The following is a 16,316-nucleotide window of genomic DNA, read 5'->3' on the forward strand; positions in this document are numbered from 1 at the left end:
TGCAGGAGGGGTTTTATGATGTTGAAACAAGCTGTCAGAGCGAGGCAGATAATAGGACAAAGAGATCTGATGTCGCTTTTCAGATGAGGTAATGTCCCTTTCTTTGTATTTTTGAAAATATTGCTTTCAAGCCTACATCAGGCTGCAGCATTTTTTCCTAGTGAATGAGTAAAATCTGCTATTAACAAGCACACTCACTGAAGCAAATTCTAAGCAAAGCAACACCCAGAGCTCGGATGGGCAGCTCTCTGTCATACACAGATCAAGAGAAAAGAGGGGAGGTGAAGACAGAAAGAGAGAGGGGATACTTTAGAGTGAGAGAAAGAAGGGAACGTTTGTGCTCGCCTCAGAGTAAAAGCAGAAAAATGCATGCATATATGTGAAGAACGGGAAGAGAGGGAGAAAGAGGAAAACAGGGAGGGCAGGACGAAGAGGGAGGATAGGGGGAGGGCTGCTCTCAGCATCATCTGACAGGAGAGAGGCTGATCTCCGGCAGCAGGTGTTGGAGGATAGAGAGACTGAGTCAGACACTCGGAGAGAGCGATACGTAGAGGAGCACCAAGTTGTTGAGAAGGAGAGACTGAGCTGCAAATGAGGCAGCACTACAGACAGGTAAGCACGGACGCAGATGACGGACTTTGCTGTCCTTGTCGGGATGAACTGCTTCATGATCGATGAATTGAGCTGAAGTCTATACAAGACAGATGCTGACAAGGAATAGAAGCAGCTGAAGCCTGTATGTTGTATTGCTGTTTCTCGCTCCCACTGATCTGCTCTGATCTCTCCTTCCTGTGTCACTCTGACTGCTGAACTTTTCTCTCTGGATCTTTCTCTGTCTTCCTCCCCTTTTTTTCCTCTCTCTTGTCCACCCAGGAAGTGGCTGACTGGCATCTTGAGTAAATTACTCTGCTTTCATTGTGCATTAACTGCTGTACTTGATTAGATTAGTTGCTTTCTACTAAGCGGACCTGCAAAGCTTAGGGGTTTATGTGTACTTGTATCTTTCAGATTCTGTGTGTGTGTGGTTCGGCGTTTGTGTGTCCATGTATGTGTGGTGCTGATGGAAGGAAATATGGAGCCGAACAAGACATTACTATTTAAGCAAAAACGCGATCCAAATATTATTTTTGTTCACTATTTATGACTCTTAGGAACTCGAGCCAAGAGCAAGAATTTAATCTACAAAGCCAATGAAGAGTGAAACCTGAAGCTGCCCCAAAGACAATGAATTGGAAAACAGCATCGAGGCAGTCTGAACTCTCACATTCATTTGAGCTCCGTTTGACTGTTATGTTAGTTATCAAGTAGTAAAAATGCCAGCATGTCTGCAAAACGTGTGCTTTGCCAAAGCAAAATCTCTAATTTGGTTATTTTGGAAAAACTCCAAGATCTGTCTTTTGGTGATGTCAAGAGAAGGATTGACTGATGATGATGATGATGATCATAATGATGATGATAACCTCATGTAGTATTATCATCGCACAATTAGAGCTTTACACCCAGCTAAATGGCCGTAAGCAAGCAGGAGAAATAAACATCCTCTCTGGCAGAGCCCCAATTACAGAGCCAGTCGTTTCTTCTTTTCAGCTCAGTCTTTCAGCAGTTCAAGCTCATAGCCACTCATGTCGACAGATTAAGACAGATCTCTCCAAAGTCTCCACATAAACACTGATATGCAGGTAGGTAGGTATTGTTGCTTACTGATTGTGGGTTTAGGTGATGTGTATATACCTAAACCCACAGACGCACTGTTGTGTTAATTCTGTTTAGTTTTTTTTTTCCTTTTTGTCTTTATGCTGTTTGTACATGTATGTATGCTAAGTGAAAACCGCTTCAGAGTGTGTAAAGCAGTAATCAAAGCTAAGGGTGGCTATTTTGAAAAATCTAAAATATAAAACGTTTTGAGTTATTTCACACTTTTTTGTTTACTACACAATTCTGTATGTGTTCATTCACAGTTTTGATGCCTTCAGAGAGAATCTACAATGTAAATAGTCATGAAAATAAATAAAAACCATTAAATGAGGAGGTGTGTCCAAACTTTTGACTGGTAGTGTATGTGTATCTGAAATTTAAAGCCTTCTCTCAACAGGACTTTCCTGTGTACACTGGACAGTTAAATTTACCACACCTGTAATTACACTGACTAATATAGCTTCCTGTGTACAGTTGGATTAAACAGAATTGGGAAAGATCTAGGTCTTGATGATACTTCTATTTCAGATAAGTTTAAGGTTTGTTTTTCTTCTTGTTGCATACATGAGTCGTAGCTCATTTGGGCCACAGTTACAGAGCAATGGATAGCGCATCTGGCCATCTCTTTATTAATGCAAGATGCCCCAAGGTCGTCTTGCTGAGGGAGGCTTGTCTGCTTAAACCCATTTGATAAGCTTTAATGGACAAAGTTACTGTACCATTAATAGACAAGGTTACTCTACCATAGCAGCACCCTGCAGTGCCCGTGGCTATGTTTTGTTAGCCAAAGAAATCAATGCATCATTCAGCTGGACATGTGCACTAGGCATGTTCAGCCAGTATGTAGCCTGAGGTCAGCACTATTCCTGAGAAGAAGCACTGTAGATTTTTGCTGAAGAGTCTCCCAGATCAGCATTTAAATTAACTTTTTACCATTTCAATTTTTTGAATGACAACATATTTTTGTAACCCTATAGATTTTTTTTCAGCTGACTCTTCTTTTTTCTGCTGTTTTTTCCAAGCTGGCACATTCTGGTTGGCCTGACTTTCAGTTGACTGCAGTTACTCTGTGTGGACTTTGTGACACTAACCATAACTGATAAACAGATAAGGACAAATCCTCTGTATTTTCCAACTTATGTAGCACCATTCTCACAGTCACCCAATTATGACACATTACCACCAACATATTATCATTTCAATTTATTTGCTGGTAGAAGCAAAATGTACGTACCTCTTCAGCCTGTTTTTAAAAAAGTTTATAAGTCCAATCAGCAAACCAAACATGGTCATGTATGGGACATGGATGGTATAATCTTGAGTCCAAAGGTTAGAATACCCCGAGAGAAAATGCATATTTTCATTAAAACACAGATTGTGTATGTGACACCTTGATCCATACCATGCAAATGAATCTGTTTTGCTCTATCTGGCTGACCTTGACCCTTTCTGTGCTGTCTGAAAGCAGCAACCCACTGCAAACCTATCCTACTCAAATTTATGTTTTAGTTTCAGATTGCAGAGCATTACCCAGCTCACTGGTATTTGCAAGTGCTGCATAGCTTGTCCCATGATTTGACTACAAAAATCTGGAATTTTGATCAGAGCTTGTGACCCGATAGGCTGTGGAGGCTGCTGCTGGTAAACACAGGATTAATTGATGGATTTAGTTTCTGAATGTTTTGTGTCCAATCTACGAATCTTCTGCTTTCAGAAATTAAGATAAAACAGGTGACTATCTTGAAAAGAATTGTAATCCAGCAAGCAAAGGGCAAGTCAGATAAGTCCCGAGAAGTCTGCAATCACTCGGTCCTTGTGTCATTTCTGACCTTCCCTGAAAATTTCATCCAAATGCATTATTCCGTTTTTGAATAATGTTGCACATAGACAGACAGACAGACAGACAGACAGACAGACAGACAGACAGACAGACAGACAGACAGACAGACAGACAGACAGACATACAAATGTACGCTGATCGTCACATAACTTTGCTGCTTTCCTTGGTGGAGTAATAAACTACTGTTTTTTGTCTTTTTTTAACATCAGTCAGTGTATTCTATTACTCAGCAAAGGAAAGTATCATTTAATAGATAAACTGGTCAGTCTCTTTAAAACTGCATTTTCCCTTACAATGAGTCATGAGCTATAATAATAATAATAATAATAATAATAATAATAATAATAATAATAATAATAATAATAATAATAATCATTATCATCATTCTGTGTAATTTGATGCCATCATTCATTTTGTAATATATATTTGGGTTTGTTTTTCAAACTGAGTATTTTAAAGTAATTCAAGGGATAGGTAATGTTGCAATGTTGCTAGGTGACACGTATATTTATAAAACCTGCAGCTGTAACAGGAATTCAACCTCAGTATGGAGGAAAAAAAAGAGAAAAAAGCTTTGTGTACAGTGTGTGCAACACAGAGAAATAAGTAACTGCAAGATGAATGTATCTTCAGAAAATTGTAGACTCAACCCATGAAAGCAGATGATCAATAATCTTTTAACATGTATGAGCAGTGTGCTTTTCACTCCAGAGGAGGGAAAGCTATATATTGTCTTGTACCCTTTTCTTGTTCTTATCTATTTTTCTGTGTGTATAAACTCATAGCTGCAAGATTATGTAGTTTATCAAATGTAACTGAAGAATGGCCCTTTCTCTGTGGACCATGAGTGGGCAGCTTGGCAGCAGACAGTACTGCCATCATTGTTTAACCTGGCTAAGTAATGCTTGGTGTGTGCTTTGTGTGTGTCAATCAGCCCATCAGTGTGACACAGTGACCTGCCACCTGTCTGCTGCTGTGTGCAGCTTTGACCTGTCAGCCATCAAGTCCAAAACTCATTAGGACGTAGTGCAGCATTTAATTTAATCGACCGTAGGTCATTACAAGTTAGGATTGAGAGAAAATGTGTGTCTTTTCAAATAAATAGTAAAACATTGTTCAAATAAGGAGGGAGTTGACAGAAAACTGTTTAGATAAATAAATCATTTATCCTATTTTCTTAAATATGAATATTTTTGACTGCAGTTTTCTTAATCTGTTTGACTGTTGGTCGGTGGGAACTTGATGTGTTGGTCAATTTTTAGATTATTATTAGTGATTTAGTGATTAGTGGCAATCAGCATACGTTTGTCTGTCTGTCTGTCTGTTCGCAACATTACTCAAAAACAGACAAATGAATTTGGGTGACATTTTCAGAGAAAGTCTCTGAGTGCTTTTCTTATTTTAATTGATTTTATTGGTGCATTGATTAACTAAATTAATGGTTTTTAGCGTTCGCCCATTAAAGGTTTTTAATAAAGCGAACCTTTGTCATTGTAGACATTTGGGCTTGTCAAAGACATATTGGTGGCATTATTAATGAGATGTTTGTATTGATTGTCATGCAGTGGCTCCTGGAGATTCCAAAATGAAAGAAAAAGCAAAACAATGCAAAACAATATAATGCTGTCTCAATTCTGTGAACACACACCATTCCATCCTTTTTCATCAATAAAGACTGGAGTGTTTTTATCACTGTTGGATACAAATGAATTTATATGTATGTATGTAGCATTCTAGCAGCTGAGAATCACAGAACCCACAGCGGGACCATTTTTAATGTATATGAAATACATATGCTGTAAATAAGATAAGCAATAACTGCACTGCATCCACTAAAGGAAGAACAGCCACATGTACTTTAAGGAAAACCATTTGTTCAGACTGTAACATTCATGCTTGCTTCACATTCTTTGCATGCTAATAAATGATCTGCTGCACCAGAGCACCTGCAGTGCCTCAAAGCAGCAGATAAATTACTGAATATCCATCTCTAATTTCAGACGGTAATACATCCATATGATACAGTATCACCATGTCATATGTCAGGATGGTGGTATTTGATAATGTGTGCTTGCTGTGACAGTCAGAATATGCCAGCCTGCCATCTCTATGATTCAAGCTTACCATTTACCCCTTCACTGGATATGTTCCTGTTATCTGCCTTGTAAATCAATATAGTGACATTATAAACAGATACGCACACACACACATGCTAGGTTTTTATTTTTATTTTTCCAGTTTTTACCGGTTCAAGTCACCTACCCGCTGCTTCAGCACACAGACAGCTAACCCGAAACTCCCACATGGGTCTACTCATATCCATAATGAAAGGAAAAGCACAAAGGTGCAAATCAATCTTGGTTGAGGAAGACTCAATAGATGGAAAGGTGAAGTCTGCCTGACAGCCCGCCACTTTCATTCCAGAAGCTTGGTGGCTTTCATCAATGTTAATAAAACCTGAAAAAAGGAATAGTAATTTAAAGAAAGCTGTTTTGTTTATGCTGAAAAAAAATGAAAGCAACTTCCAGTTTGTTTATGGCACTAACTACATGAGTCCTAATGGGACATTTAAAATGCCTCGTCTTGAGAGATTTCTGACTTACTTAGTAAGCCATTTCTTTGTAGGCAGATTTTAATGTGCCACTCTTAACTTGAAGCAGCATTTGACATCATATTTCATTGTGTGCCAGCTGTACAATATGAAAGAGGTAACAAAGTTCACACTCTGGAGGAACATCGGTTCTGAGAAGCTGAGGATGCTGCAGGAAAGATCTGCCAGCCTATTTCAGTCATTTTCCTGAATTCAGCAGAGATCAGAGGCAACAAAGAGCAGTGTTTCTGCTATGTTACAAATAGATTTCCTAACCTCAACCCCAGGCCAGCAATCTTTTGTCATAAAAGTGCAGCTCTGTTTACTGACAGTCATAGATTTTTCCCAGCTGTAATAGACAAGGTGTTTGTTTGATAGGGGAGAGCTGCAATATCTACCATGATAATGGGCTGTGTTGCAGGAGAAAGACTCTCCTGGAAATGATCTCATTTTTGATTGACCACCTTTAGACAACTGTGCAGTGTTGCCAAGATGGCAGAATGTAGCAAATATGTGAGTGTGAGTGCACACATCTCAAATTCTCACTATTCTCACTAAGAAATCAGATCGTGTTATTGTTCTGTGTTTCTTTAGCTCCTGAGCAGTGTTTAGAAATGCCCTCTGCTGCAGGTTTGGGAACAGGATGCATGCACAGACGGGCGGCCAGTTCTAGCAACTGTGTGTGAGACGAAGTGTGAAGTGATAAGCTGTGACCAGAATCCTGGTCAGACTGGTAATTCTCTCCAACCACACAGAGGAGCGCAGGGGCTGAAAGGAACAGAAGAAGAGTGGCGAGGGCAGCAGGTTAGAAGATGAAAGCCCAGGGTCCTTTCTTCTTCTGCTTTGTGTCAATTTTCACTTTGTTCTGCCTCACGTCTACACTTGCCTCTTCCTCTGTGCAGCTGGTCTGTGCTGCTTCACGGTCTTGCCTGTAATCACACTCACCTTAGTAACTTTAACCTAGCTGCCGTAAAGGCAACAATATATACAACGGGTGGCATATTTAGTGTTACTCCTCAATAAAGATGCACACTGTGGCTTCACAATATTACATTTCACTGTAGTATAAGCACAGTGATCTGCTTCAGTGGGATGAGTCAGTTTTGTTACATTTTCCCATGCTCGTATTGCTTTAATAAGAAACTCGACTCAAAACTAGCCATAACCTCTCCCTCTCTGTCTTTCTCTCCCCACCCATCCTCTCTGACTCACAGGAAACAAGATGGAAGGATTCCTCATGTGTCTGATGAAGTAGAGTCCTCACAAGCACACTCCCACCCTCCATTTCCTCATCCTACACTTTCAAAGGTAACACAAGACTGCGACCTGCTGCTCTCTTCTCTATCCACGCTTGGATTTGCATTCGAAGACAGTGTAACGAGTCTGACCTAGAAAATGTGAAACTGAAGACATGCCTAACATGCCTTTAATGAAAGAATGAGCCATTAATAATGACAGCATGGCCTTTATTTCATCTACGTCTATGGTTCTGAGATTATATGTGGATGTTTAATGCCATAGTTTGAGGTGACAAGGAATATAGCCATGATTAACAGCACTCCAATTGATGTAGTTAGTTATACGTGTACATTCCCTGTTGCTGCAAGCCTGAAGGTCTACAATATTCATACTGCAGACCTTTATACTTGGAATATTGCAATATGGAGGATGTAGACATAAAAAATAAGTAGCAGTTTTTCCATGATCCCTTTCCAGACCTGGTTTAACCCTGTGAAGTCCAAGCAGTTGGTATTTTTTTCTCCTGTCACTGGGGCCTCATTTTTCACTACAATATAAAGTCCAGCACATGTGTGGAAACAGTAGAACCATGGCAAGAAGTAGAGTGACCTTTTATATTTTTTATATTTATATTTTTGGAATATTCATACAACATTAATCATAAAAGTGAAAAAAACAAACGCTGAATATCTTCGATTATTTGTTTTAGTAAAAAAATTTCAAAACTGGAATCAACATTTTTTTCAAGTGCCCACTGGTGTCACCAATAAGGGGAAAAACACTAAAGATATTTTATTTTAAAGATTTTCTTTTTTACTGTTTTCACACTTGTCCAACATATATGCTCTGTGTTTACAAAGCCTTTAGTTCAGCTGAAAAGTCACTGAAATTTTGCGACGTAGCTGTTGGGCACAGTTGAGTCAATTATGGCTTTTTCAGTAACATTGAAGAGTGCAGAATTTTATAGGATTTGGTTTGAGCAAATGGTTTATTTTTGGTGAACTGTTAAATAAAGCATTTAGAACAAGAAAAGAGAAAAGCACTCAGAGAGCGCTGTACTCTGCCAAGGTTGTTCATTCCACTACATGGCATTGTCAGAAATGTAGCTTTTTTTTTTTTTTTTTTTTTTTTAAGAAATGCAGCATTTGTTTATTAGCTATTGATGGTCAGAAATCACGGCAACATAGAATGTGGCCATTTAATATAGATTTACCCTCAAACAAAATGACCTTGCACTGAGCACAGGTGGTTTTATGCATGTGTACGTTATGTACGGATACCGAATCACGTGACCTAAATATGTAGCAGGCGGCGGGAATTGATGGGACTCAGAAACATCCCCACAATTTAATCAATTGTTCCTTGTGTCATTTCCGATGGATAAGTCCCGATAAGTCCTCAGTGATCAATTTGTAGTAGGATCACAATCATGTGATCGTCAGCAGGCAGCTGATGTAGTGTTCACTTGTCATAGTTACAGTGACGCTGTGCCACTATCTCGCAATGATACAGAAATCTTTAACAAATCTGTGGATCCAGACTATAAGCCTCATCACTGCCAAAATATAAGCACTTGGTCCTTGTGTCATTTCTGACCTTCCCTGAAAATTTCATCCGAGTCCGTAGTTATCCTTTGCTCAGTAGTGCTATACATAATTGTCCACTGTCATTTATTTGACATGCTGTACACAGCAGGGGCAGTTAAAGATAGTTTTGGGAAGTTTTTGGTGCTCATGATGCGATCATGAGTTCCAGGGTTTAGTCCCACCATGAGCTGTCAAGTATCAGTCATCAGACTGAGTGAAGTTCTAGATGGATGCGATGGATTCTTGAACTTTTTAAAAAGAGCCAGTGGACAGCTGCCTGTGCTGAAACCAGAGCTCAGTGTGGTGGGGCTGGTTGCATCAGGCTGATGCTACATTGACAGCTGACAGCAGCAGAGACTAAGCAACAGTCTGAATGTTTGACAGTAGTTTAGATGATTGGCTCACAGAGAGTGTGGCAAAGCTGAACTGAAAAGCATGATTGCCCTCACAGAGAAAAAACTAAACAAAAGACAAAAAAACAAATATGTATCCATGAAGATTTCTCATTGAGTTTGTCCTGCACCTCACACAATTGCACTGGGTAAAATTCCTTTAATATATTTAACACAAGCGCTTTAGTTTTAATTTATTTTCCTCACATAGACTTAGTGCACCAAGGAAAATGTGTGTTAATCCATGGCAGAAAATACTACATCAAAAATCTTCTATTTATATCTGTTTGAGTTGCATTTTCTTCCAACTACAACATTTTGTGATGCCCTTTTCAGTGTCTTGAAGGCGATCTTAACCTACCTCTGTGAGCAATTGGTTGTCGTCAGGTAATCCAGCTCACCTATAAAAGCTGGCATGTGTTCATTTTGTTTCTATTTTCCATCCACCTGGCATCTTCCTTCCTTTGTGTTTTCAAATTCAACAGCTTCACAGCACACATGATGCACATTCATTTACTGTTACTATTGGTGATATTGCTGAATTCTATGCTTTATTGCTCTCCTGTATTAGTGTAGTTTAATGGATTCCATGTGCATTATCTCAGTCTTTTGCATGTAGTCCCCACCTGTCACTTTCTTTGAGCCAGTTTGTGACAAATGTGAGCCTTGTCTGGGATATTCAGATCTGTTTTGTGATGTGTAAAGCTTGTCTTCGTGTAACATGTAGATTTATGTGGTTTTTGCATTTTGTATCATAGCCAACACTTTTGGTAATATTTTGGGTTCTGTGCAGACTTTTTGGGTGTGTGCAGAAGGAGAGCAGTATTATTCCCAATTTTCTTTGGTTTGTCAACCCATTTGTTTGAGATTGAGAATGCATGGGTGAATATAGGTCACATTGCTATTTGTCAGAAGCTTCCGTTCTGTAGGCTGAAGTAGGTGATCTCAATAGATCAATGAGGTTGTTGTTTTGACTTCAGTGTGACAGAGAATGCAGGTGAAGACAATGTCTTGGGAACATTTCCCTGGTTTGGTGTCACCAATTCCTAGTTGTTTTTTGGTTTTGTTGGAACCTATGTAAATACCCACAACTAATCCAAAGACTAGGATTTAAATTAGTTGTGGGATTGGTTAGTTGGGGATCTTTGGTTCTTTGGCTTTTATTTTACCCTTATAGCTTCTCTGCTACTCGTATTGGTGTTTGCAGGTTTGTAGCATTACAGATAACATGATTAGCATTTATTGAAAAATAAGCTTGGTGCTTGAGGCTATCAAATTAACTTTCCTAAATATTGTAAAGCTCAGTAGGGACATAGCATATTTCATAAGTGAGGATCAAGAAGTGCAATGAGATAGTAATGCACGTTCAGACAGTGTTGTGGGATGTTCTATGGATGACTGGAATCATCCAAGTATTTCTGTACATCCTGGTTACTCAGCCGTGATTAAAACCAACCACTGGCCCTGGCCAACAATGCCGGATATATAAGATTTTTCTACTCTTCAACTTGTCAGGCCTAGGAATTGTGAAGCAATTTATATCTAGTTTTGTGCAGAAACATTTTGTGACCACTATGGTGCTGCCTTGAATAAAGCTTCAGTTACTGCCTAGACCTAACTTCATTTTACCAATCTGTATATTCATAGAAATGATGATTTCATATGACTGCAGCATCAACAGGTACGGTGTCACATTTTACCATAATCTAGGCAGATATTCTGAGTCATTTTTGCAATAGGCCTCATGCTTAACAGTCTGTTATCTGTGCATTTTAACTACCCATTTTTGTTTTTGAACTTGTCAAACGCTAATTATGATTGTCATATAATATTTAAAATTAATTTATCTGCAGATGCAAATGAAGATGCGAGTAGGCTGAGTTTGACCTGAGGACAGACAACAGTTTGACAGCTGGTAATCGTATTTTTTTTTTGTTGTCGTTCAGTGCAATGACCTGTTTTTGGAATAGGTGACCAGAGCTCATGTTTTAGTTTTTTGTGTGAGCTTTGTTGTAGCTTTGTTTCTGTGTTTTGTGTTTTGGTTGGCTAACCTTTGTTTGGGGGAGCCGTTGGGTGTGTTGCTTTGGTTCAGTCAGTGTTTATGTGGATATTCCAGTTTTGTGTTTGGTTGCTGGAATTTTGTCAAAGCAGAGTGTGTCATGTGTTTCCTGGCTTCAGGGCATGTGTGGTTGGACAATTGTGATTATCACAGGTCCTCATTCTTGAATCAACGTTTTGATTAGGCCTTGTTTTTTCAGGGCATCAGAGGGTGAACTTGCTGTCTGTACTCCTCAATGTGTGTGCTAAAAATGAACTGTAAGTTGAGGTGGGTTGTACTTTACTCATGTCTGGATACCAGTTATAGGTTTAGAAATCAAATCTTGCGCTCAAACTTGCCAATTGACCTGCTATTTCTTTGCTGGGTTTTCTTGCTCTTAATTTGCTCCTGGATCCAGGGTTGTTGTGTGAGGAAATCAGATCTGATAGGATGGAGGTGGTTGAAAGTATGGTTTTGTTTTGTGTGGTAACTGGTTTGCTGCAATGAGGAAGATCTTTGTGGAAATGTTTTTAATATTGGCAAGAGTTTTGGTTTGCTTCAGACGTCAAGGTGGAACCTTGATTTTAAGAGAAGGGGTGGACATCCCTCCCACTGTCTTTAATGCAGTCTTAGCCTATCTCAGTGGGCAACTGGCTGACATGAGGGTCTTCTGTTAATGCAGCTCAGCTGGGCCTTCCAGGCTATAAAAGCTTTCATGTGACCACTTTCTCTCTCTTCCATCCACCTGGTATCTGCCTTTTTTTTTGTTTGCACTGTCAACACCTCCACAGCACACATGACACACTTCTATTCACTGCTCACATTGCTTATATTACTGATTTTCACACTCTGTTGCTGCTTTGTTTTAATAAATTTAGTTTGATTTACGCCCTACTTGCCACCTTATTTAAAGCAGTTTGTTGACATGTTTCAAAAAATTAAGGACTTCATTTAACAGTATTCTCAACATAGAATACCACCAGCATCATCCTGCAAAGCAGCAGATCAGTATTTGGAATTAGTGTTTACTGAGCCCAGCACACAGGGAGTTACATGATGCCACTCAAATAGTTACCAGTCCATTCATACCGTTATTCCATCTGTGCATCTTAATTCCCTTGGGTTTCCTCTCTCTTTTTGGCTCATCATATTTTTCAAATGTTGCCCTCAGGTTAAAGGTGCCTCTGATGCCCCCACCCCTGGTGGCTCTAATTGGCAGGCGGCTGTTGTGCCTGACAGAAGAGTCTGTGCCCTCTGTCACATGCGTATGGGACAAATATAGATCTGCAGCAGTTGTTCCTCTCTTATGCATACCATTGGAGGCACATTGTTATTATTTCTGTCACACATGCAGTGGAAATTCAGTTTTCCAGGGATTAATCAGTCATACACTATATTGCCAAAAGTATTCGCTCACCTGCCTTGACTCGCATATGAACGTAAGTGACATCCCATTCCTAATCCATAGGGTTCAATATGACGTCGGTCCACCCTTTGCAGCTATAACAGCTTCAACTCTTCTGGGAAAGCTGTCCACAAGGTTTAGGAATGTGTTTATGGGAATTTTTGACCATTCTTCCAGAAGTGCATTTGTGAGGTCACACACTCATGTTGGACAAGAAGGCCTGGCTCTCAGTCTCCGCTCTAATTCATCCCAAAGGTGTTCTATCAGGTTGAGGTCAGGACTCTGTGCAGGCCAGTCAAGTTCATCCACACCAGACTCTGTCATCCATGTCTTTATGGACCTTGCTTTGTGCACTGGCGCACAGTCATGTTGGAAGAGGAAGGGACCAGCTCCAAACTGTTCCCACAAAGTTGGGAGCATGGAATTGTCCAAAATGTCTTGGTATGCTGAAGCATTCAGAGTTCCTTTCACTGGAACTAAGGGGCCAAGCCCAGCTCCTGAAAAACAAGCCCACACCATAATCCCCCCTCCACCAAACTTTACACTTGGCACAATGCAGTCCGACAAGTATGGTTCTCCTGGCAACCACCAAACCCAGACTCGTCCATCAGATTGCCAGATGGAGAAGCACGATTGGTCACTCCAGAGAACGTGTCTCCACTGCTCTAGAGTCCAGTGGTGGCTGCTTTACATCACTGCATCCCACGCTTTGCATTGCACTTGGTGATGTATGGCTTGGATGCAGCTGCTGGGCCATGGAAACCCATTCCATGAAGCTCTCTGCTGAAGCACTGTTCTTGAGCTAATCTGAAGGCCACATGAAGTTTGAAGGTCTGTAGCGATTGACTGCAGAAAGTTGGCCACCTCTTGGCACTATGAGCCTCAGCATCCACTGACCCCACTCCATCAGTTTACGTGGCCTACCACTTGGTGGCTGAGTTGCTGTCGTTCACACACACTTCCACTTTCTTATAATACAGCTGACAGTTGACTGTGGAATATTTAGGAGCGAGGAAATGTCAGGACTGGATTTGTTGCACAGGTGGCATCCTATCACAGTTCCACGCTGGAATTCACTGAGCTCCTGAGAGCGAGTCATTCTTTCACAAATGTTTGTAAAAGCAGTCTGCATGCCTAGGTGCTTGATTTTATACACCTGTGGCCATGGAAGTGATTGGAACACCTGATTCTGATTAATTGGATGTGTGAACGAATACGTTTGGCAATATAGTGTATATGGAGCTGCACAGAATAAACTTGGAGATACAGATCTGTTTTTATTTTTATTTGTTGCTTTTTCTTATTGTGAATATTTTGTTTACCTAAGTACTTTGGGATGCCACAAGTTATAAGAACAGCAAAGCCATTCCTCGCAAGCTTTATGTTGCAAGTGTCAAGCTGGATTTGTCTGTTTATTTTTTAATTTTAACTGTACATGTACGTATAGGATAATCGGTTATACACACATTGGGTAATAGGCTTAAAATCATGAAATTAATTTTATAAAATTATACTGCTTTATAGTTCCAATGCTTTAGAAAGTATCAGTGGTTGAAATTAAATGCTTTTTATGTAATTGAGCCACGTGTTTCTGAATAAAACTAAGCTGATTTAAGACAAATTCACATACCAAAGCTCTGATCAGAGAAATGCAAAGAGAAGTTCAGATGAAATATATTATACTGAATTTAATATGTTAATTGGTGGTGTGGTGTCTTTTAATTTGAGGCATACTTCTATATTAATGTTGGCCTGTAAGTTGCAGTGTAACCTTTGTACACAGACGACACTACAGAGATGCTGCACGTGTTTTTTATCTTCTGCTCATGGAACTGCAAAGGTTTATGAGCTGCAAGCTAGGCTCCTTTCTGTTTGTTAATGTGTTACAGAGACTTGGTCAGAGCTGATGACCTGAAGGTTTTAACATTGTTGGGTGCATTTGAAGCTTTGCATTTCTTTGTTTAAGTTACACCATCCAAATGAATAAACAATAAATAATGGATTTGAAATGTTCATTATGCAGTTTGGTGATTACTTAGCAAATGGATAATTGTCTCTCAGTGTAATTTTTAGTTGTTTGTGTTTTGGTTGAGAACTAGATTTTTGAACAAAACTAAAAATGACTCAATATTCTGATTTTCCACTTCTGTGTTTTGCACTTGTGGTTATCACCTGAAGGAGTATACAGCCGTCCACCGACCTGGTAGCACAGCCCCATTTTATATGTAGCACGTATGACCATGCAATAATTTATCAGTTAGCCTACTTTAGGAGAGCTGGTAGATGTATGTGAACATTACTCACAAACTGAAGCTGTAGATCAATGTAATGTTATCGTTGTTGTTCACATTTGGACATAGAATAACAGTCTTCAAATGTCTGTGCTTCTCCCACCCTACACCCCTGCAACTGACCCTAAGGCTGTGTGTGTACAGTGTGTTACAGACAATATGTTGTCTAGAACACACACTACATACTGGGGTTGTGACATTGGGTACTTGTGTGTAGGCTGCTTCTCAGGCCACTCATGGCAGAGTCCAACCACAAGCGCAAATCCACAAAAATAGAAACTTAGAATAAGAATCATAAGGGTTAAAAAGTTAAATTCTAATAAGAAATGGAGTATTATTCAATATTTTGTGTGGTAAAAAAAATAATAAGTAAAGCTTCAAACCCATTTTTCATTTGATTTCTTGTGATGGTGCAAATTGAACAAAGAACTGCTAAGCGAACTTCACTGATGTTACACATCAAAGTGTGGCTGCAGGTCTTGCAGAGTACTACTGCATGTGTGAAATAAAAGTTGTCCAGAGCCTTATGGCCCCAGAGAGAGCCACATGAAGTCTGATGAATTGCTTGGAATGTCATTTGATGTCACTAAGCATTGGGCGCTGAAAGCACAAGTCTGGAAATGAGTTGGAAAGAAGTGAGCTTAGTGCACCTCTGCAGCCCATTCCTCAGATCTGCTTGAGGCGGTATTAGCTGCTACAAGTACAACATTCTCAAATCTCTTACACACTGATTCTGAGCTGCATTATTTCTAATGTAGGTAACAGATTTTGACAGGGAAGAAAAAACGTATGCTTCTTGATCTGTGTTTTTTCATTGTGAGTCCAATAATGTTATAGAAGTGCAAAGTCACATAGGTGAAGTGCTCTTTTAATTATTTAATTGACCTGCTTAGCATGCCAATTTCAGCAGCATTACAAGGGATACTAATGGATTCAACAGCCTTATACTGAAAGTTGAAGGTTTTGGCTTGCTTAAGTCTATGATAAAGCACTTATTAATAATAATGAAATTCACGTACAATTCCCAGTAGATGTTAATCAAATTACAAGAGTTGTTCTGCTATAGGGAACATTACAGGGCCTCCTTGACTAAACTGATTGTTCTTTTCATGTTACTGCAGCAGAGACAGTAGGCAATCTGCTTGAGCATACAGAGAACTCAGCTGCAGTTCTGTAGACCTTAACCTCTGTGGCAATCAACCAGCTCGTCTGATGTGTTGATGTTGTGGCGGGGATCATC

The 16,316-nt window shown here is 39.7% G+C and overlaps 1 protein-coding gene across 8 annotated transcripts in view; it reads left to right on the top strand.

Annotated features, from left to right (window-relative positions):
• The window catches only part of rap1gapb (RAP1 GTPase activating protein b), a 107,191-nt gene that overhangs the window by 61,102 nt on the left and 29,773 nt on the right, over positions 1–16,316 (top strand). For 6 of the 8 annotated variants that reach the window (XM_023287591.3, XM_023287593.3, XM_023287586.3 and 3 more), the window contains exon 3: positions 7,340–7,433. The exons of 1 other annotated variant lie outside the window; for it this stretch is intronic. Coding sequence is in view for 5 of the 7 variants with exons in the window: in XM_023287593.3 (XP_023143361.2) it covers positions 7,340–7,433 (94 nt within the window). In the remaining 2 variants the exon portion in view is untranslated. Of the gene's footprint in view, positions 1–464; positions 613–7,339; positions 7,434–16,316 lie in introns of those variants that run through there. One more of the 8 variants, XM_023287590.3, reaches the window with a different exon arrangement.

Source organism: Amphiprion ocellaris, chromosome 5 (assembly GCF_022539595.1).
Source record: "Amphiprion ocellaris isolate individual 3 ecotype Okinawa chromosome 5, ASM2253959v1, whole genome shotgun sequence".
Classification (NCBI taxonomy): domain Eukaryota; kingdom Metazoa; phylum Chordata; class Actinopteri; family Pomacentridae; genus Amphiprion; species Amphiprion ocellaris.